Source organism: Podarcis liolepis (genome assembly GCF_965112155.1).
Source record: "Podarcis liolepis genome assembly, chromosome: 15".
NCBI classification, from domain to species: Eukaryota; Metazoa; Chordata; class Lepidosauria; order Squamata; family Lacertidae; genus Podarcis; species Podarcis liolepis.
Window position 1 is genome coordinate 24,726,850 of NC_139566.1, and position 21,452 is coordinate 24,748,301.

The 21,452-nt window shown below is 48.0% G+C and overlaps 1 protein-coding gene across 2 annotated transcripts; it reads left to right on the top strand.

Moving 5' to 3' along the window:
• The first annotated feature begins 881 nt into the window (after positions 1-881).
• On the top strand, positions 882-19,011 carry NIPSNAP1 (nipsnap homolog 1). 2 transcript variants are annotated; one of them, XR_014519846.1, is made up of 11 exons: positions 882-1,252; positions 3,909-4,036; positions 6,681-6,726; positions 9,379-9,473; positions 10,285-10,355; positions 12,348-12,488; positions 13,356-13,387; positions 14,253-14,347; positions 16,041-16,124; positions 17,243-18,138; positions 18,486-19,011. XR_014519846.1 is itself a non-coding variant. In XM_083478865.1 (10 exons), the coding sequence occupies exons 1-10, from the start codon at positions 1,152-1,154 to the stop codon at positions 17,305-17,307; spliced, it is 858 nt and encodes a 285-aa protein (XP_083334991.1). In that variant the 5' UTR covers positions 882-1,151; the 3' UTR covers positions 17,308-19,011. The 2 variants fall into 2 exon arrangements, 1 of the variants encoding a protein (XP_083334991.1); XM_083478865.1 differs by having other exon boundaries at positions 17,243-19,011.
• Positions 19,012-21,452: the final 2,441 nt, after the last annotated feature.

Consider the following 21,452-nt stretch of genomic DNA (forward strand, 5'->3'; position numbering starts at 1 on the left):
ATCAGGGGTTTTGCGTATGAAGCAATATATAAATACTGATGATGATGAGTGCTAGCGTTATGAGATCAGCTTTCCCAAGCAAGCCAACCGTTTCTCAAACTAGCTGGAATTTTGTTTGTTGGTGGGCGCGGATCATTAGTTATATTGTTGTTGTTGTTTAGTCATGTCCAACTCTTCGTGACCTCATGAACCAGAGCACACCAGGCACTCCTGTCTTCCACTGCCTCCCGCAGTTTGATCAAACTCATGCTGGTAGCTTCGAGAACACTGTCCAACCATCTCGTCCTCTGTCGTCCCCTTCTCCTTGTGCCCTCCATCTTTCCCAGCATCAGGGTCTTTTCTAGGGAGTCTTCTCTTCTCATGAGGTGGCCAAAGTATTGGAGTCTCAGCTTCAGGATCTGTCCTTCCAGTGAGAACTCGGGGCTGATTTCCTTCAGAATGGATAGGTTTGATCTTCTTGCAGTCCACGGGACTCTCAAGAGTCTCCTCCAGCACCATAATTCAAAAGCATCGATTCTTCGGCAATCAGCCTTCTTTATGGTCCAGCTCTCACTTCCATACATTACTACTGGGAAAACCATAGCTTTAACTACACGGACAGAAAGTTAAGAAGTCCTTGGGACAAAGTTTAATACCTGTGAAGCTAAGGCAAAAAGAATGCTGTTGAACTCACAGGAGAACAGCTTTTCCTCAGTACCATGCATACTTTTGCAAACTTCTGTCGTGTTGCCTCTCAATCGCCTTTTCTCTAAACTTAAATTTAAAAAGCCCCAAACGCTGCAACCTTCGAAGCATTTCCCCCGCCCAAAGAATTCTGGGCGCTGTAGTTCGTTAAGGGCAGCCGGCCATTGTAATTCTGCGAGGGGTGAACTACACGCCCCAGAATCCCTTGCAGGAAAGCCTGCCCTTCGAACGCGCTTTAGAGGGATGGCGTCAGGTGGCTAGTCCGTATGAAGGCTGCCGGCCGCTGACGCCCCCTTGCGGCTGTAAGGAGACCCCAGGGGTCCCTCCCACGCCCGGGGAGAGGGGGGCGTGTGCCGCATCGGAGCACCGAGATCCGCCCCAAAGCGTCGCTGCGGCGGCGGCAGCGGCAGCGCCTCCTCTTCCCTCCTCTCGTCCGGGTCTTGCTGGAGCCGCGGGCGAGAGCGAAGATGGCGACGTGGGCATGCGGGATGCCGGCGCGGCGCTTGCTGCTCCTGGCGGCGCTGCGGGGCGGAGACCCTTGCCTGGCCCGCGGCAGCGGCGGGGGCCGGTGAGCAGCTTCCCCTCCCCTCCCCACCCGGTGCCCTCCCCCGATGCTGCCTTGCGCACCTCTCCATGCCCCAAGTCTTGCACCTTTGCTTGCGCCACGGGCGCTTCCCGGGTGGCAAAGGGTTAAACTCCAGCAAAGAGGAGGCGGGGGGGGGGGAGGGAAATCAAGCCTGCCTTAGGATCGCTACCAAGGCCCGCAACAAACCCCGGGAAGAAGAAAAATCGTTTTCACTTTGCCGATGCTGCCTTGCGCACCTCTCCATGCCCAAAGTCTTGCGCCTTTGCTTGCGCCACGGGCGCTCCCTGGGCGGCAAAGGGTTAATCTCCAGCAGGCGGGGGGGGGGGAGATTAAGCCTGCTTTAGGATCGCAACCAAGGCCCGCAACAAACCCGGGAGGAAGGAAAAGGATCGTTTTCACTTTGCGCCCTTGGAGGGCTGGTGAGGCCTGGCCCTGGAAGCTCTTAAAACGCAGTGGGCTATGGGGTCGTATCCAACGTTGGGGTCCTACTCCTAGGAAGCCCATTGAAATGAATGGACGTTACTTAACCTAGTGCCATGAACTTCAAGGGGCCTGCTCTTGACTTTGTTGGATGCAACCCTGTTTTAAAATGCTAGTTTGCTTGATTCTTGCAAGTTTTGAGAGTCTCCTCTTTTTCCCTTCTCCTGTCTGTCATGGATGCTTAGCTGAGGTTCCTGCATTTGCAGGGGGTTGGGCTAGATGCCCCTTGGGTCCCTTCCAACTCTTAAGATTCTATGACGCCTTAGGCTGCAAAGCTAATCCCATTGACCTACAAGTAAGCCCCACTGAATCCAGCAGAATTTTTGTCTGAGTAGATGGACTTATTAGGCTTGTGCTGTAAGTAACAAATTATTTGGAAAGCTGGAATTTTGGACTAGAGATTAGCTACCAGCCCTTGGCTAACAGATCTGACTTCTCCAACTTGGTGCCTTCCAGCAGTTTTGAATTCCAGCTGCCATCAATCCCAGCATCTTACGGCTGGAGGGCACCAGGTTGGGGAACCCTGGTGTCCATGTTCACTTAGTTACAGCCCCTGAAGGGGCCAGTGGGCATCCTGTTGAGTTAGCCGGGCCTCCCTGATGGATTGTTTACCATCTATTTTCTGAAGTTAATGAATGACCAGCGTTGGTGCAAAGGTCTTGTCTGCAAAGAAAGGGTCTCTCTCTCTCTCCCTCTCTCTCTTTATTTATCTAGTTGCCATCTTAGATAAGAGCAGAATATTAGATCCATAACATTGGCTGGAGTGAAATGGTACCCATTGCTGGGTAGAGCTGTGTTCGGGAGAAGCCGTTCATTTTTTATTTTGCAGATAGATATTTTATTTTTACATGGGGAGAGCTTAAGAGAGAGAAGCTTGATCAGAATTTCTGTATAAGCATATATTTGTACCATAAACTTCCCTTTCATGTCAGTTATCCATACGAAGAACCTTGTGAGGTAGTTCTGTATTATAATTCTCCATCTCCTAGATTTTGCGGGGGGGGGGGTTAGAGGTGAAATGTGGGGTCTGTCCTGATTCACATTTCACTCTATTTCACAAGATTTATATACCGATGGATTGTAATAACAACTCAAAGCAGTTTGCAAAACGTTAAAATTACCATTAGAAAAAGTTTAAAACAACTGTTTTAAAATAATTTTAAAATCAACAATAAGGTAAAAAGCAGGTTATAACAGATGCTGACGTTCTGCATGTCTGGATAGACTTGCCAGAACAAAAATGTTTTCAGCTGTTTCCATTTTACAGCTGGGAATGAAGCTTGGAGCAAGCTGGTACACGAAACTAAAGTACCGTATTTTTCGCTCAATAGGATGCACTGGACCATAGGAGGGGGAGAACAGGAACGCCCCCCCCCTCTGCTCAGCGCCCCTTCAGCGAAGCGGCAGGAGAAACGGAGCCCCTTCCATTTCTCCTCCCGCTTCGCTGAAGGGGCGCTGCGCAGAGAGGGAAAACTGTGCAGCGCCTCTCCAACGAAGCGAAGCCTGGAGAGCAAGAGGGATCGGTGTGCACCGACCCCTCTCGCTCTCCAGCCTTCAGGCAGCTATCCGCAAGCCTTCGGAGCACAGCAGGAACTCCCGCTGCGCTCCAAAGGCTTGCGGATAGCCGCCTGAAGTGCGGGGGGAGCTCTCCTTCTGCGCTTCGGAGGCTTCGCATTGCTATCGCTGAAGCCAAGGAGCCTGCATTCACTCCATAAGACGCACACACATTTCCCCTTAATTTTTGAAGGGGGAAAAGTGCATCTTATAGAGCGAAAAATACGGTAAACCAGTAGCATAGTTTTCCAAGCTGCAAAATACTCCATTCGTCCTCCAGCAGCTCATTTTTTAAGAGCCCATGCGAACTGATGCAGAATTATCCACAACACAAGGGCATAATAACTTAAAACAAGGAAGGCTACTTGCTTCAGAACCCTTATGCTGATTATGCAGGGACTGAAACTCATTATTGGCCTTTGAGAAGTAATGAATTGACATTCGTCCGGTTCCTTGGTCACCTGGAGATTATGACTCACTCACTCGCCATAGGCAACCAGGCGAGTAGCAATTCAGAAACCTGGTCCAGATGTTTTGCTGCGAAGGCTGCCACCTCCTCCTTCCTTTTGTGGGTTGCCTTTCTGACACCTGCATTTTTTTTCAGGGACTACTCCAAAGACCACGAAAGCAGCTGGTTCCGTTCCCTCTTTGTCCACAAAGTGGACCCCCGAAAGGATGCCCATTCCAACCTCCTGTCAAAGAAAGAGACCAACCACCTGTACAAGATCCAGTGTGAGCCGCCACCCCTCTCGTCCCTAAGCTTCCTTTCCCCTCTGCTCTTGTTGTAAGCCTCTGTGTTGCTTTCTGCACGGGTGAGGGCCGAGGACTGGTCCGCGGGTAAGGTCTGTAAACAGCAGCAGATTTCACGTCTTCTGTTCAGCAGAGCAGCTTGGGGAGGTGGGTGATCAACGAAGAGCCTTCCATGCGTTGCGTAAAAACCATGGAACCTTCTTGGTGCAGAACTTTGGCTTTCTGAAAACTTTTTAACATATATATTTTAAAATTATTATTTTACTTTTTCACATATAAGAAACATAATTCAAAATACAGTCATACCTTGGAAGCCGAACGCCTTGCCAGTTGAATGTTTTGTCTCCCAAACGCTGCAATAGTGAGCGTTCCAGTTTGCGAACGTCCTTTGGAAGCCGAACATCTGATGCGGCTTCCGATTGCATGCAGGAAGCGCCTGCAGCCAATCGGAAGCAGCGTCTTGGTTGCCAAACGTTTTGGAAGTCGAACGGACTTCTGGAATGGATTCCGTTCAGCTTCCAAGGTACGACTGTACAATAACCAACAGCAATAGCAGCTGGCGTGTTATTTCTCAGAAACAAAGCATAGCAGCAGCTTAAAGCTGGAACCACTGCTTAGAAGAAGTTAATAATAATAATAATAATAATAATAATAATAATAATAATAATAATAATAATAATAATAATAATAATAAATTTATTATTTATAGCCCACCCATCTGGCTGGGCTTCCCCAGCCATTCTGGGCAGCCTCCAACAAAACATTAAAATACAATAGTGTGTCAAACATTAAAAGCTTCCCTAAACAGGGCTGCCTTCATATGTCTTCTGAAAGTCAGGTAGTTGTTGTTCTCTTTGACAACTGGTTGGAGGGATTCCACAGGGAGGGCGCCACCACGAGAAGGCCCTCTGCCTGGTTCCCTGTAACTTGGCTTCTTGCAGGGAGGGAACCGCCAGAAGGCCCTCGGAGCTGGACCTCAGTAGACGCTCCTTCAGGTATACTGGACCGAGGCCACTTAGGGCTTTAAAGGTCAGCACCAACACTTTGAATTATGCTCGGAAACGTACTGGGATAGTTCTTTCAAGACGGGTGTTATGTGGTCTTGGCGGTCGCTCCCAGTCAGCAGTCTAGCTGCCACATTCTGGATTAGTTGTAGTTTCCGGGTCACTCTCAAAGGTAGCCCCACGTACAGCACATTGCAGTAGTCCAAGCGAGAGATAACTAGAGCATGGACTACTCTGGCGAGACAGTCCGTGGGCAGGTAGCCTGCGTACCAGATGGAGCTGGTAGACAGCTGCCCTGGACACAGAATTGACCTGCACCTCCATGGACAGCTGTGAGTCCAAAATGACTCCCAGGCTGCACACCTGGTCCTTCAGGGGCACAGTTACCCCATTCAAGACCAGGGGGTCCTCCACACCCGCCCGCCTCCTGTCCCCCCCCCAAAAAAAACAGTACTTCTGTCTTGTCAGGATTCATCCTCATCTAGGAAGTCTCTAGTCCAATTAGGTCTCTCCAGATGTTTCTCTGGATCTGGGAAGGCTGTCTCAATTGATGGTCGCATCTCAAATGGGAGATGTATGGATTGTAAAAGGATGAAGGAGAAATCGCTTCATATTAAGGCATTGGTTGCGGGGGAGCAAGTCAAGTTTCTCGACCTCATGATTACAGAAGCTACATTGACAGTCTCTGTTGTCTGTGATATAGTGACCTTGCTACCTGCTTCCAACCAATCTCCTATCAGCATCCACGGCAGACTTACTCAAACCACCCTCCCACCGCCAAATCTGTTCCTTGCCTCCAAGAAGTTCCAAATTCTGTGCAAGATGCAAATACAGTGGTACCCCATTAGCTAAAGTGGTGCTTCAGGTTAAGAACAGTTTCAGGTTAAGTACGGACCTCCGGAACCAATTAAGTACTTAACCTGAGGTACCACTGTAATAAACAAACAGGCAAACAGACATTCAGAATTATGTGTGCTAGTTAGGCAGGAATAATGCACACAGAATAATCTTCAAATATCTGAAGGGCTGTCACATGGAGCAAGCTGGTTTTCTGCTGCTCCAGAGAAATAGGACCCGAACCAATGGATTCAAACAAGAAGAAAGATTCTGATGGAACGTTCAGAAGAACTTTTGAGTTGTTTGACAGTGGAATGGGCTCCGTTGGAAGGTAGTGGCCTCCCCTTCATTTGAGGTTTTTAAACAGGTGGGATTGCCATCTGTCAGATTCTTTAGCCATGATTCTTGTCTCGCAGGGGGTTGGACTAGATGACCTTTGGGTGCATTCCACCTCTACAGTTCTAGGATTCCATTTCAAAAATAAAAACACCCTGTTGTCGTTACTTGAGAATTTGAGAATAGAATCTGGATTCTGGAATAGAATCTGGATTCTTGATGCGTCTATTATCTGGACAGAATACTTGTTGCTTCAGGAAATGTATTATTATTTCTTTGGTGCAGAATGCTTGCTGTGGGGCAGCCATGAATTTCCCTGCTAGCTCACCAGGGGAGCGAGTTGGTCCTGTTCAAGGAGACTGTTTTGCTGCAGGCTTCCTCCACTCTCCCTCCCTCTTGTTTTGCATTTGATACTAAGCCAAACGCAACTGTTTTCTTTGTCATTTCAGTCCACAATGTGAAACCTGAGTGCCTGGATGCCTATAACAGCCTGACGTAAGTATCTCCCGCTGTCAGGAATTCTGAGATTGAGAAGAGAGGTTTTTTAAAAGGCCTAACGTCAGTATAGTGCAATTCAGTAGTAAAATTCCACAAGCAGGAATTTTGCTGCAATGTTCAGGGAGCCATCCAGTTCCTACTCCCATCTTCCCAGAAACTCCATTCCTTTTAAAGTATTTATTTATTTGGTTTTTCAAATTAAAATTTTACAGAGATATATCAAGCGTAAATCTTAAAAACAAGATTCCAAGGAATCTCCTGGGCTTCCATTCTCCCCTTTGTGGGTCCTGTTATTAATCATTTCCTTTGGCATCTTTTACGATGATCCAAATCTTTTACCTCTTCCATTATGTCCAAAATTTACCCTTATTCACTACAAGTGATATTCCAGTCCTACTAACAATTTTAACTGTTTATGGTGGTCTTTAAGATAAGTCATAAATTTTCCCCATTCCTTATTAAACTTTTGGTCTTCCTGATTTCTGATTCTTGTCCAGTCATTTTAGCCATTTCAGCATAGTCCATCAGCTTCACCTGCCATTCTTTTCTGGTAGGAACTTTATACAGTGGTGCCTCGCAAGACGAAATTAATCCGTTCCGTGAGTCTCTTTGTCTAGCGGTTTTTTCGTCTTGCGAAGCAACCCTATTAGCGGCTTAGCGGCTATTAAAGGCTTAGCGGCTATTAAAGGCTTAGCGGATTAGCGGCTAAAAGGCTATTAGCGGATTAGAAAAAGGGGGGGGAGCGAAAAAAAATCGGAACACTCGCAAGACGTTTTCGTCTTGCAAAGCAAGCCCATAGGGAAAATCGTCTTGCGAAGCAGCTCAAAAACGGAAAACCCTTTCGTCTAGCGGGTTTTCCGTCTTGCGAGGCATTCGTCTTGCGGGGCACCACTGTATTCTTTCCATTTCTGGGCCCCCAGACACTCCATTCCATCCATCCTGTCCTTTGCAGATACAGTGGTACCTCAGGATACGAACGGGATCCGTTCCGGAGCCCCGTTCGCATCCTGAAGCGAACGCAACCTGCAACTGTGCGTCTGCGCGTGCCGCGATATGCCGCTTCTGCGCATGCGCGTGACGTCGTTTTGACTGGGCATGCATGAGCAGCGAAACCCGGAAGCACTCAACCTGAAGCAGCTTCAACCCGAGGTATGACTGTACTGCATTCTGCTCCCCACCCCCAAGTTTTCCTTAAAAAAGAAGAAGACAGCATTTGTTTAAAAGTACAGTGGTACCTCAGGTTAAGTACTTAATTTGTTCCGGAGGTCCGTTCTTAACCTGAAACTGTTCTTAAACTGAAGCACCACTTTAGCTAATAGGGCCTCCTGCTGCTGCCGCACTGCCAGAGCACGATTTCTGTTCTCATCCTGAAGCAAAGTTCTTAACCCGAGGTACTGTTTCTGGGTTAGCGGAGTCTGTAACCTGAAGTGTATGTAACCCAAGGTACCACTGTATAGTGTGTTCTCAGGCTTGGAAGGGGCTTACCCTGTTTTTAGAGGCAGGGGATGTGTGTAAGGAGGAACATAATTTAAAATACAATAAGAAGAAGAAGAAGAAGAAGAAGAAGAAGAAGAAGAAGAAGAGTTTGGATTTGATATCCCGCCTTTCACTCCCCTTCAGGAGTCTCAAAGCGGCTAACAATCTCCTTTCCCTTCCTCCCCCACAACAAACACTCTGTGAGGTGAGTGGGGCTGAGAGACTTCAGAGAAGCGTGACTGGCCCAAGGTCACCCAGCAGCTGCATGTGGAGGAGTGGAGACGCGAACCCGGTTACCCAGATTACGTGACTACCGCTCTTAACCACTACACCACACTGGCTCTCCAATAAACAACAACAATAGCTAGAGGTGTATTAAATTGTGTGGGGAGAAAGAGAGAGAGACACTTTTCAACTTTTCATAATACTAGGTCCACCTGTGAAGGCACCTGCCTGATATCAACAGGCAGGAAATTCCAAAGTGTAGGTTCTTTGGGGAATTATAGGGACAGAACTACCCAAACTGTATAGAAATTTATTCATGTATGTGACTACAGTGGCAAGAATATTACTCATTCCTAAAATGGAAAGAAGAAGTCGTCCCAGAGAAATAAGAATGGGTACAAAAACTTATGGAATATGCAGAAATGGCAAAACTTGCCAGGAAAAATAAGAAATAAGGATAACAAACTTTTTATAAAAGAATTGAAATGGTTTATTGAATATTTACAAACAGTTAATAAGGACATTGGCAGGATTATTGTAATCTGCAGTTTTATAAGAGTATATGTTTAAAGTAGATGAGTAAATGAGTAAATTAGGTTAATTTGGAATATGCGGGGGGGCGTAATTTAAGCAACAACAGAAAGGGAGGGAGGAAGTCAAGTCTTGAAACGTTAAAATGATTGTAAAATTATTGAAATGTATAAAGCTGAAAATCATAAAAAAACAAAAGTATAGGTGCTGCCACACAAAAATATTTAGTTTTTACAAATGCGGAACAGACATTATGTGGTACTTGTAACAGTGCCAGTTCTGCTGATCAAAGTGGTTGTGGGGACATATGTGGACTAAGGTGAGGCCATAGGTATTGTTATTAATAATTGCTGCTAATAATAAATGTGAGCTTTGGCTATACCAACCTTGCCTGTCGATTCCATGTCTGCTTTGCAGGGAGCAGGTACTTCCAAAGCTGCACTCGGACTCGGACTACCCCTGCGACTTGGTTGGCAATTGGAATACTTGGTATGGTGAACAGGACCAGGCAGGTGAGGGGGCAGGGCCAACCATGGCAGGGTGGGTTTAGGGGCCTTCGAGTTCTGCCTTGACAGGAAGTTCATTGCATATGACTCGGGGAGCCGTAGCGATTCAGCCTTTTCTCCCCTACCATCGTTAAAACAAACAAACCCGTAATCCATGGGTAGGCAAACTAAGGCCCGGGGGCCAGATCCGGCCAAATCGCCTTCTAAATCCGACCCGCAGACAGTCGGGGAATCAGCGTGGTTTTACATGAGTAGAATGTGCCCTTTTATTTAAAATGTACCTCTGGGTTATTTGTGGGGCCTGCCTGGTGTTTTTACATGAGTAGAATGTGTGCTTTTATTTAAAATGCATTTCTGGGTTATTTGTGGGGCCTGCCTGGTGTTTTTACATGAGTAGAAAGTGTGCTTTTATTTAAAATGCATCTCTGGGTTATTTGTGGGGCATAGGAATTCGTTCATTTCCCCCTCCCCCTCCCCAAATAGTCCGGCCCCTCACAAGGTCTGAGGGACAGTGGACTGGCCCCCTGCTGAAAAAGTTTGCTGACCCCTGCCGGCGTAATCCATTAGCCACTGCCTCTAATCAGAACCTCCATGTGCAAGAGCAGTACATCCACAACTACTAGATGCTGTGTGCATTCACTAAGGAGGCCCTCGAGATTCAGCCCTTCCTCCTCCCGATAAAAAAGGGAATTTCAGGAGTTGATTAACCACAATCGCCTTCTGCGTTCAAAATGGATGCTCTAGCAGTGAGCCACGTGGGTGTTAGCTTTCAGCTGGGGTTTTTCAAAGATTTGAGGCTCTCCTCTTCTTGTCTCAGTGCACCTCTGGCGATTCACCGGTGGCTACCCGGCCCTTGTGGACTGCATGAACAAGCTGAAACAGAACCAGGTACCAAGCGCAGGTCTCTCTTCTTCTCTAGAAGTACTGCTTGTTGGGAAAACACCAGGGAACTGCGTCTTTCCCTCTGAAGCACCCCTTGGGATGATTCATCACTCTTCTGTCCCGAGTCGCAACTGCGACATATATCCAAAGATATATGCACACACAAACATAGCAGAGTTCAAAGCAGAAGCTGGACTTGAGGTGTAGAATCGTAAGCTAAACGGCCTCGGTCCTGTATACCTGAAGGAGCGTCTCCACCCCCATTGTTCGGCCCGGACACTGAGATCCAGCGCCGAGGGCCTCCAGGCGGTTCCCTCATTGCAAGAAGTGAGGTTACAGGGAACCAGACAGAGGGCCTTCTCGGTAATGGCACCCACCCTGTGGAACACCCTCCCTTCAGATGTGAAGGAAATAAGCAGCTATCCTATCTTTAAAAGACATCTGAAGGCAGCCCTGTTCAGGGAAGTTTTTAATATTTAACGCTGTACTGTTTTTAACACTTGATTGGGAGCCGCCCAGAGTGGCTGGGGAAACTCAGCCAGATATAAATATAAATAATAAATTATTACTATTATGAATGGTTGAATGAATGAATGAATGATGATGATGATGATGATGATGATTATTATTATTATTTACAAGATCAAGTGTTACAGAACAAAGGAATCATGGCTCCTCTTTCTTTCTCGTCCGAGAGAGAACAGAAAATGCAATAGCACAACAAAACGGAACAGTGTAAACTGAACTTCCGCTCTCATGACTCCCAACACTCTGGAATGTCAACCCAGACATGTGAAGAAAACAATCACACATCAGCAGTGATGGAGGAATGAAATCCCAACGCTCCTGGCAGACGGTGCCACTGCCAGGCCACATCTGGCTAGCTGGTCTCTGCAGCAAAGAGCCAGCGGCAATCTTAATGGCACAGTTGGGTAGCCAAGGTGATGCCCTCCAGATGTTGGGGGTCCCCAGCTCCCATCGGCCCAGCCAGTACGGCCCTCGATCAAGAATGATGGGACATCTGGAACCTGCCTACATAAGAAGACCGCCTTGCACTGAGTCAGACCTTTGGTCCGTCGAGCTTAGTGTTGTATACTCTGACTGGCAGCAACTCTCCAGGGTTTCAGAGAGGGAGTTTCTCTCAGCCTAACATGGAGAGACGTTCTGGGACCTTCTGCATACATAGCAGATGCTCTACTACTGAGTTGCGGCCCTACCTCTGCGTAGAGTATTAGGCTTGTGCCTCTGACCCCTGGTTCAGGTCCCTGGCTAACTATAATAATTTATTATTTATACCCCTCCCATCTGGCTGGGTTTCCCCAGCCACTCTGGGCAGCTCCCAACAGAATTAAAAGCACAATAAAGCATAAATCATTAAAAACGTCCTGATACAGGGCTGCCTTCTGACGTCTTCTAAAAGTCAGATTTATTTCCTTGACATCTGATGGGAGGGCGTTCCACAGGGCAGGTGCCACTACCAAGAAGGCCCTCTGTCTTGTTCCCTGTAACCTCACTTCTTGCATGGAGGGAACTGTCAGAAGGCCCTCGGAGCTGGACCTCAGTGTCTGGGCTGAATGCTGGGGGTGGAGATGCTCCTTCAGGTATACTGGGCTGAGGCCGTTTAGGGCTTTAAAGGTCAGCACCAACACTTTGAATTGTGCTCAGAAATGTACTGGGAGCCAATGTAGGTCTTTCAGGACTGGTGTTACACGGGCTCGGCAGCCACACCCATCCAGCTGCCGCATTCTGGATTAGTTGCAGTTTCCAGGTCACCTTCAAATTGTGGCTGGGATAACCCAAACAGTAACCATCCAACATATAAGTACTGTCAACATATGACTTTCAGGTCAATGAGGACTAGAAACTTGCTTGAAAGAACCAAATCCCATGCTTACACAGCACAACACTAGCTCTTCGATCAGTCCCCCCCCCCATGGAAAGTACTGACAGCCCACAGCTAAGTGCCCAAGTGACCCTTCTGATCTTTCCCCTTTCCAGGAGTACCTGGAATTCCGGAAGGAGAGGAGCAAAATGCTGTTGTCCCGAAGAAACCAGCTACTCTTGGAGTTCAGCTTTTGGAATGAGCCTTTGCCACGACCTGGGCCCAATATCTATGAACTGAGGACGTACAAGCTGAAAGTGAGTTTTGGGGGGTGAATCTTGGGGAAGGGATGGATGTTATGGCTCAGGATACTAATATCTCCTGGAACATTTCTGCCAATATGAAACTTACACGGGCCCTCGGGCCATCTGACACCCTGCTGGGAAAGCATATGGTCAGCGAGGCAATTGAGGAGTTTGTTGGACCTTGCATTCTCAGCAGAATTTGAGTTCTAACAGGTATCGGGATAGTTGAGGTCTCCTATGACTACTGTATCCCTCCATTTTGAATGTTTGGTAATAATCTGCTCTAGGAAGGCATCATCCAAGTCTTCAGTCTGGCTTGGAGGTCTATAGCAGACCCCCCCAATTGGAAGGTCACTGTTGTTTGGCTCTCCTACAGTTTTTACCCATATACTCTCGATCTGCCTTCCGTGCTCCAGGTCATGGGTCTTTTCACAAGTGTACATATCCTTTATGTACAATGAATCTCCTCTCCCCTTCCTGTTTGGTCTATTCCTTTTGAATAGGTTATACCCCTTAATTTCTACATTCCAGTCATGAGTCTCATCCCACCAGGTTTCAGTAATGCCTATTAGGTCATATTTTCCATTGTGTATTAAAAGCTCAAATTCGACTTGCTTGTTTCCCATACGCTGTGCATTAGTGTAGAGACAACTGAAACAATGAGTCATTCCCTCCAACTGCTTCCTCCTTGTAGTTTTCCGCCCTTTAGTAGGTTTCTGGAGCACCACTTCAGTTTCCTGTGCATTGATGAAGCTATATATAGATATGCCCAAAAAACTGAGCTTGGGAAGCTCACCACAACTCTTCGAGAGAGCTTTCCCTGAAGTTTTGCAATCATGACTACAAGCTGTGTACATCACCTCTCCCTTTTGCTTTCAGCCTGGGACCATGATCGAGTGGGGAAATAACTGGTAAGCAGATTTTTCAAATACCTTGAATGTGCCTTTATCCAAAAGATCATTTAAGGGAGGTGGAGCTGCTGGTACAGTGCCTTACAAGACCTTACAAGGAGGAGTAGCTGCCACTGCCCCTTTCAGCAAAAAAAAAAAAAAAAAGGTTTCTAAGGCTGAAAGCTTAACCTTGCTTCCTTGGGAGTAGGCCCCAAGGAATTTAGTGGGACTTGCCTCTGAGTAGACGTGGTCAGGATTGCAGATATAAGCAGCAAAAAACCAAACCTGTCCTCAGGAAGCCAGCTTTGAGCTTCCACAAATAGTGGTAGATGTGTCAATTTCAGTTCCTCGTTTCCCCCAAACTTAAGTTCATTTCGCCACATAAGTGAGTTGTTGTTTTTTACTGCTTAGAGATTTTGGGGAATGCTGGTTTCTGTGTACTTACAAATAGATATATATATTAAGTCCTTTAAAAACCCACCAGCTTTTCAGTGCTCATTTCTACTAATACATAGACTTTGCTCGTTAGTTAAAAGTGAGAGAGACAGTTTTGCCATTTCCCCTTAAGGCATTGCTTTTGTACGTTGCTTTCTGTGCTGCATGCATTTTTATGCACACTGTGAAGGAGGCAATGCACCCATTGCATAGCTGGGGAGCCTGTGGGCCCCCATGCTGTTGGACTATAGTTCCCATCATCCCTCACTTGGGGCCATGTTGGCTCCTGGCTGGGAGTTGGAGGCCCATAAGCTCCAGAGGACTACACCCCTGAAGTCATGGGGCAAGTGCAGGTTTGTCGTTATCTCTTTGGGTAGGGCAGAAATGGCCAATGATAGCGATTCATTTATCACTTGCTTGTGTCTTGCTCTCTCCCTTGACTGGTGAACAGGGCGCGGGCCATTAAATATCGGCAAGAGAACCAGGAAGCTGTGGGCGGCTTCTTCTCACAGATTGGGGAGCTGTACGTCGTGCACCACTTGTGGGGTAGGTGGCTGCCCAAATGGGGCTGATGAAAAGTGTTGTAGTCCAAAAGATCCAGAGGGTCTTGGGGAGCAGTTCTCAACCTGTGGGTCCCCAGATGTTGTTGGACTACAACTCCCATTATCCCTAGCTAGCAAGGCCAGAGCCCAGGGATGATGGGAGCTGTAGTCCAACAACACCTGGGGACCCACAGGTTGAGAACCGCTGGTCTCGGGGGAAGACAGCCCTGCACCCCTCTCAAAAAAGTCTGTGGCCATGAGCTCCATTGGGTTACCCCTTAATTGCCTGCCCTTCTGTACATTTCATAGAAACAGAGAATTGTATAGAAGGGGCCCACCATAGGTCATCAAGTCCAGCCCCCTGCCATGCCGGAATCTCAGCTAAAGCATCCATGATAGATGGCTGTCCAACCTCTGCTTGAAAACCTCCTGTAGTGGTTCTAGGGGTTGCTCGTGCGTAAGCCGGTGCAAACACCTGGCTGGGTTGCCTGAGTGAACCTTTTCTGTCCGGACAGCCACTCTCCCGTGGCTGTCTCAATCGCTGGCAGAATCCGTCAGTGGGCTTTTCTTAAACTTCTTCCAGCAAAGAAGCTCTTTGACGCCTAGTCTCCTCCTACTCTCTCTGCACGAAAGCCTTCTGCGCGAGGAGGGCGTAGGCAGCGGAGGACCTCTACTCTCCCCGCTGGTCCCCGGCAAGGAGTCCTGGGACCGCCTCGCCGCTTCCCCCATCTGCCCCCCTTCTCCACTGGTGCTACGCTGATTCTCTTCCCCAGAAGATGGGCTGCCTCTCCCACTCCCGGGACGCTCTCCGGAATCCCTCTGGATTTTGCTCTCTCCCTCCGGCACTGATGGCAGTTCCCTGACACCTCCCAAGGAAGGAGAGTCCACAACCTCCCGGGGGAGACCGTTCCCCTGTCAAACAGCTCTTAACTGCCAGAAAGTTCTTCCTGATGTTTACCCAGAATCTCCTTTCTTGTAATTTGAAGCTGTTGGTTCGCATCCTGCCCTCCAGAGCTTGTTCCTTCTTCCATGTGACACCCCCCGCCTTGAGATTTTTGAAGATGGCTATCATATTTCCTCTCTTTCTTTTTTTTAAAAAAGTTTTTATTAAGAATTTCAACATAACAAATTATCAAAAACATAACATCTTCATTCCCCCCTCCCCAAGAAAAACTGTCCCTCCCCCACACACACACCCCAGACTTCCCTCCGCTCTTCTCCGGTTTTTCAACACATATTATTCTCTGTATGTCAGTTTTGCCAGTTCCGTATCATATCTCCTCTCAGCCTGTTCTTTTCCATTCTAGACATACCCAGTTTCCCTCAACTGTTCCTCATAGGGCTTGATTCCCAGACCCTGGATCATGTCTTGGTTGCCCTTCTTCCCCCTTTCCCGCTTGTCAATATCCTTCTTAAATTGTGGTGCCCAGAACTGTGTGGTGTGGTCTGACCAAGGCAGAATAGAGTGGTACTATGACTTCTCTTGGTCTGTACACTATACTGTTGATGGAGCCTAGAATAGCGTTAGCTTATTTTGCTGCTGCATCACACTCTTGACTCATGTTACACTTGTGGTCCACCAAGACTGCATGAGCTTTTTCTGCTGCTTAACATGAGTCAGCCACTTTATTCAGCAGCCGAAAAGCTTCCCACGTCGATGAGCATTCCTGTGATGTAGTGGTTTGCTGTCGATCTAGCCTACAGGGACCTGCAGTCTCGAGAGGAGACGAGGAACGCTGCCTGGAGAAAACGAGGGTGGGATGAGAACGTTTACTATACAGGTGAGGCATCTTTTTCAACGGTGGTGGCTGGTACCCAGGGCTGATGGCTTGCAAGGCAGAAGACCAACAGTAGGGGGAGCCAGCCCAGAACCAATGACAGGCTCTAGGAATGAGACAGAGATGAGAGCACCTATTTTTCACTCCCTGTCTCAGCTGATCTCTCCTGCATCCACAGAGTCCCTGGCGCTTAGAGAAGCTGTTTTTCGGAACATCCTCTGCAGGAAAAAGCTTTGCCTCTCCCTAATCCTTAGAGTCCCATTTCCAAAATTCTTCTTTTGAGCTTGAATATGAAATTCAGGAGTTGCTTATCCTGGTGTACCCTCACACCAGGGGTGCGGGACTAGATCTGGCCAGTGGGCCGAATCCTTATCTCCTCCACCCTCCTCCCAGTTTGACAGGCGGCGTGGCCATCCCACCTGTCATTCACCTGGCACCAGGTGACTTGCTTTTGCTCTCGTGGGCAGTCAGCTGGTTGCAGGGAGAAGAGGGAGCAAACTGGAAGGAGGAGGTGTCAGAAACTGAAGAGGTAACCGGGTTTAGTGAGGAGGGAGAGTCTGTGGCAGAGAGCAGTCTAGAATCAGAGGCTGGAGAGGAGGAGGGCCAAGAGCAGAGAGAAGCCAGGAAGTCTCCCCCTCCTGTTGCAACCAGCTTCCCTCTTCCCTGGTCTCCTAGAACCAAAAGAGCCATGAAGAGAGCATAGCAAAGACAGAAAAGGCAGAGAATTCTCAGGTTGTTTGGGAAGGACCTGGGGGAAGAGGAGACTTAGGGAGCTGCGGGGACCTTCAGTCTTCGCAACTGCCTCATCAGGGCAAGACCTACTGGGAAGCCTTGCTGTGCTCACTAGGCCTGAGCCGTTTTGTCTCTTCGAAGAGTTAACTTCACTGACGCCTTGTGAGTTCCTGCTGGCCTGCTCCCAATGCCCACCCTGGCATTACCCCTGGGAGAACTCAGTCCTTGGAGAAGTCCTTCTATGAATTGTCAGTGCTCAGTATTGGTGTCCTTGGACCAGAGACCTTATGTGGGGCTCCCTGTTGAGGGTGAGGGTGGAGCGGGCAGTGGCGGACAGGTTCCTCTGCTCTGTGTCCTTGCCGAGTGACCACCGGGTTTTCCTTTTGCAGTGCCTCTGGTCCGGAGCATGGAATCGCGAATCATGATCCCTTTGAAGATCTCCCCCTTGCAGTGATGCTGTCGCCAGGTTGTCGTCTCTCTGCACCAAACACGCAGCTCAAGAAATTGAGCTGGCCGCGTTTTCCTCCCTCCGGATCCTCTCTGAACTCTTTTCTGACCTTCTCTTCACCCCTCGCCTGTCTCCCATCTTCTCTGCTGCTTTGTCTGGAGATACCCATCTCCTTGCCTTCCTCCCCCCCCCCTTTTCCTTCCAGCCTTTTGGTTTCCAGAAAGTTTGTCAGAATCCTGCTGAGCTCATCTTCTTGACTCTGAATAAGAAGCTTGAAGGCTTGATGTGTTGCCATAGATTAACAACCCAGACTGTCTTGTTCCGGAGGCTGATGATTCTCTGGATGAAGCTGCTTAGGGGGTGCTGGCTGTTGCTTGCTGTGGGACACACAATTATATTAAGAGTTGTTAAGAGGCCCTTGCTCCCCTCCTAGAACTACAGCTCCCAGAGTTCCCTGGGGGAAGGGATTGATTATTAAACTGATCTGGGAATTGTAGTGCTGGGAGGGGAATAGAGGGTCTTCCTAAGGTTGCTGAGACTTCTCAATAAACCACAGCTCCCAGAAGTCATTGAGGGGGGAGGCATGAAGGTTTAAAGTAATAGCATAGCCCTTTAAGGTCTGAATGCCACCTAAGCAGGTATTGTTGGATTACAAAGGAAATGACTCTTTTCCCCACCTCCCACCCCGCAGCAGTTCTTATCCTTGAAATAGCCTTTTTAATTGCTGGAAAGGCAGCCTCCAAACCTTTCTAAAAGGAAATACAGTCATACCTTGGAAATCAGAACAGAATCCATTCCAGAAGTCCTTCGACTTCCAAAGCATTTGATTTCCAAATCGTGGCTTCCGATTGGCTGCAGGAAGCCATTGCAGCCAATTGGAATCCGCAGAAGCCTTGTCAGACGTTCGGCTTCCAAAAGAACATTTGAAAACCGGAGCAGTCACTTCCAGGTTTCGGTCGTTCGGGAGCCAAAACGTCCCAGTTCCAGGGCGTTCAACAACCAAGGTATGACTGTACAGTCGTACCTCGGATGACAAACGCCTTGCGAGTCGAATGTTTTGGCTCCCGAACGCCGCAAACCTGGAAGTGAGTGTTCCAGTTTGCGAATGTTCTTTTGGAACTGGAATATCTGATATGGGTTCTGCGGCTTCTGATTGGCCGCAGGAGCTTCCTGCAGCCAATCAGAGGCCACGCCTTGGTTTCCAAACATTTTGGAAGTCAGACGGACTTCTGAAACGGTTTCCGTTCAACTTCCGAGGTACGGCTATAATGCACAACAGGGTAGCGTTCTCAGGAATGTAATGAATGTGTACTTTGGGTGTGGGGAACCTTTATAACCTGCTGAATGTTGCTGAACTACAACTCCCATGGTCACGCTGGCCATGCTTGCTGAAAGTTGTAGTTCTGCAGCCTCTGGAATGCCAAAAGTGTCCTCCTCCTAGCCTGCTTAGCTTGGTCTCTCTATATGTGCACAGACCGAAAAATCCCTGGTGGTTTAAATGTGGTCGCCCAGCTGTGAGTTAAGAGAGGAGGTGGAGAGAGACAAGGTCCTCTCACTGGCACAATGCAACTTGTCTTTTGACCAGTTACCCATCTCTGGGTACCATAGGGAGGCTGTGCTTCTTCGTAATAAACTATTTTAAGTGCTCTTCTGCCTAGGGACCATGTTAAACAGCCTAGCTGCACATGTAATAAAATATTTAATATACTACTGTGTGTGTGGCAGTGTGTATTGATTGTCCATTGTGGGGTTGGAGTAAAATTTCCTCACTTCCAGACCCATGAAATACCAAACTTGTAGATCAGTGTCATGGAACTGTGGAGTTGGAAGGGGCCACGAGGGTCATCTAGTCCAGCCCCCCTGCAATGCTGGAATCTTTTGCCCAATGTGGGACTCGAACCCACAACCCTGAGATTAAGAGTCACATTCTCTACCGACTGAGCTATCCCTTCAACAGCATCCCTATATATTAATCATTTTATATTGAATTTTACTGAATTTTTTCTGAGACAAATGACATAATATGTAGTATCAAACACAGCTTACAGCACATGACAAAACCCGAGTGTGAACTTTGTCCCAGTACTACTTTGTTGATGCAAGGGGGACCAGGGAGAGAACTGAAGCAACCCGAGGTCACAAAAACAGGTGATCTGTTGAAACAGCAGTCTGGAAGACCAAAGGAAGTGATTTATTCTTTTTTAGGCTGAAGACCAAAAATGTTTAGGTGTAGTACCTGTTCATAATGGACAATGAAGATCCGGGGCCAGGACTGCTCCTTGTTCTTGCAAAACAAATTCAACAGAAACCAAGTAACTGAGAACCTTATTTTGGTTTTAATCCCTCTTAATGCTGTCTGTTAGGGACGCGGATGGCGCAGTGGGTTAAACCACAGAGCCTAGGACTTGCCGATCAGAAGGTCGGCGGTTCGAATCCCCATGATGGGGTGAGCTCCCGTTGCTCAGTCCCTGCTCCTGCCAACCTAGCAGTTCCAAAGCACGTCAAAGTGCAAGTAGATAAATAGGTACCGCTCCGGCGGGAAGGTGAACGGTGTTTCCGTGCGCTGCTCTGGTTCGCCAGAAGTGGCTTAGTCATGCTGGCCACGACCTGGAAGCTGTACTCTGGCTCCCTCAGCCAGTAAAGCGAGATGAGTGCCGCAACCCCAGAGTCGGCCATGACTGGACCTAATGGTCAGGGGTCCCTTTACCTTTAACACTGTCTGTTATGTTCTGTGACTACTTCTACCACCGCCAGCTGCCCTACCTTATTCCTTATTTATCATTTTTCTATTGTATTTCTACCCCACCTTTTCCTCCAAGGAGCTCATGTGATTCTCCCCTTCCTCCTTTAATCCCCACAACCACCCTGGAAGGAAGGTTTAGCTTGGGAGACAATGGCTGGCCCAAAGCCATGGCCAAGTGTGGGGATTTGAACCCTGGTTTCGCAGGTCCAAGTCTGACCCTTTTAACCGCTGCACCGTGTGGGCTGTATACATTTCAGGGGGCCGAGAGGAAAGCGATGGATTGCCATGTGTGTTTGTGGCAGAGGTCTGTGCTAGGAGCAGTCGGTGTGGCCCCCAGAAGGTCACACGGGAGGAAACGTGGCCCTCAAGCTGGGGAAAGGTTCCCTGCCATGGGCATAACCAGGACTTGTCCTTTGAGGCCTAGAAAGGCAGGAGTGTGGGGATCCAGCCACCTGCTCATTGTGTAATTTGCCTCTCAGCTGCCTGTTTTGTTTGCAAAGCTGTTGGCAATTCAGTGGAAAGTAGCAGAGCCAGGGCAAAGCCTGCAGCAAGCTTAGCGAACATAAGATCAGGTCAAGTCAATGGCCCATCTAGTCTAGCATCCTATTCTCAGCAGCCAATCAGATGCCCCAGTGGGGAGCCCAAAAGCAGGACCAGAGCACAGCAGCACTCTGCCTGCCTGTGATTCCTAACCCCTGTGTTGCAAAGAGAACGTAAGCAATGTCTAGGCAACACGATGACCATGTACGTACGCAACAGACAAACTTTATAGAATTCCTTCAAATCACAACAAGTACAAATAGTCTCAAAGTCTCTGAAAATCTTTAAATGAAGTGAGGTACCAGACTTTGTAAGATGAAAGACAAGCTGTGAAGCTTTGTGTATTCGGCAAATATGATGTCCAACACTGGACAGTGATTCCGGATATTGACTACTGTTTCTTAGAATTCTTCATCAGCGTGGTGGGAGGATATAGAATTGGTTCATAAACCTATCTTATTTCAAATGAATGTATGTAAATGGAAATATCAAATGCTGTGGAACAGTGCTCATGTAATCATGCAGTCACTGCTGACTACATTACAAAGTCTGGTAACAAGTACAAAATGAAATCTTTAGTCTCAAAGTCTCTGAAAATCTTTAAATGAAGCGAGGTACCAGACCACAGTATACCAGAACTGTGGTATACAGGGGGCAAATCAGCAGATAGTGTGTAATGTCCTCTACCTGATTGCATCCAGATATACATTTGCGATCCATAAGGGGAATTTCCTGAAATCTCCCCTCTAAATATGACGAGGGCATCTGCTAGAATCTTAGTTCTGCAAAGGTCCTGCGTAGCTGTGGGAAGCTCAGAGTCTCAAGGTAATGGGGCCTTGAGTGATGGGTCTTAATTTGGGGGTACCAA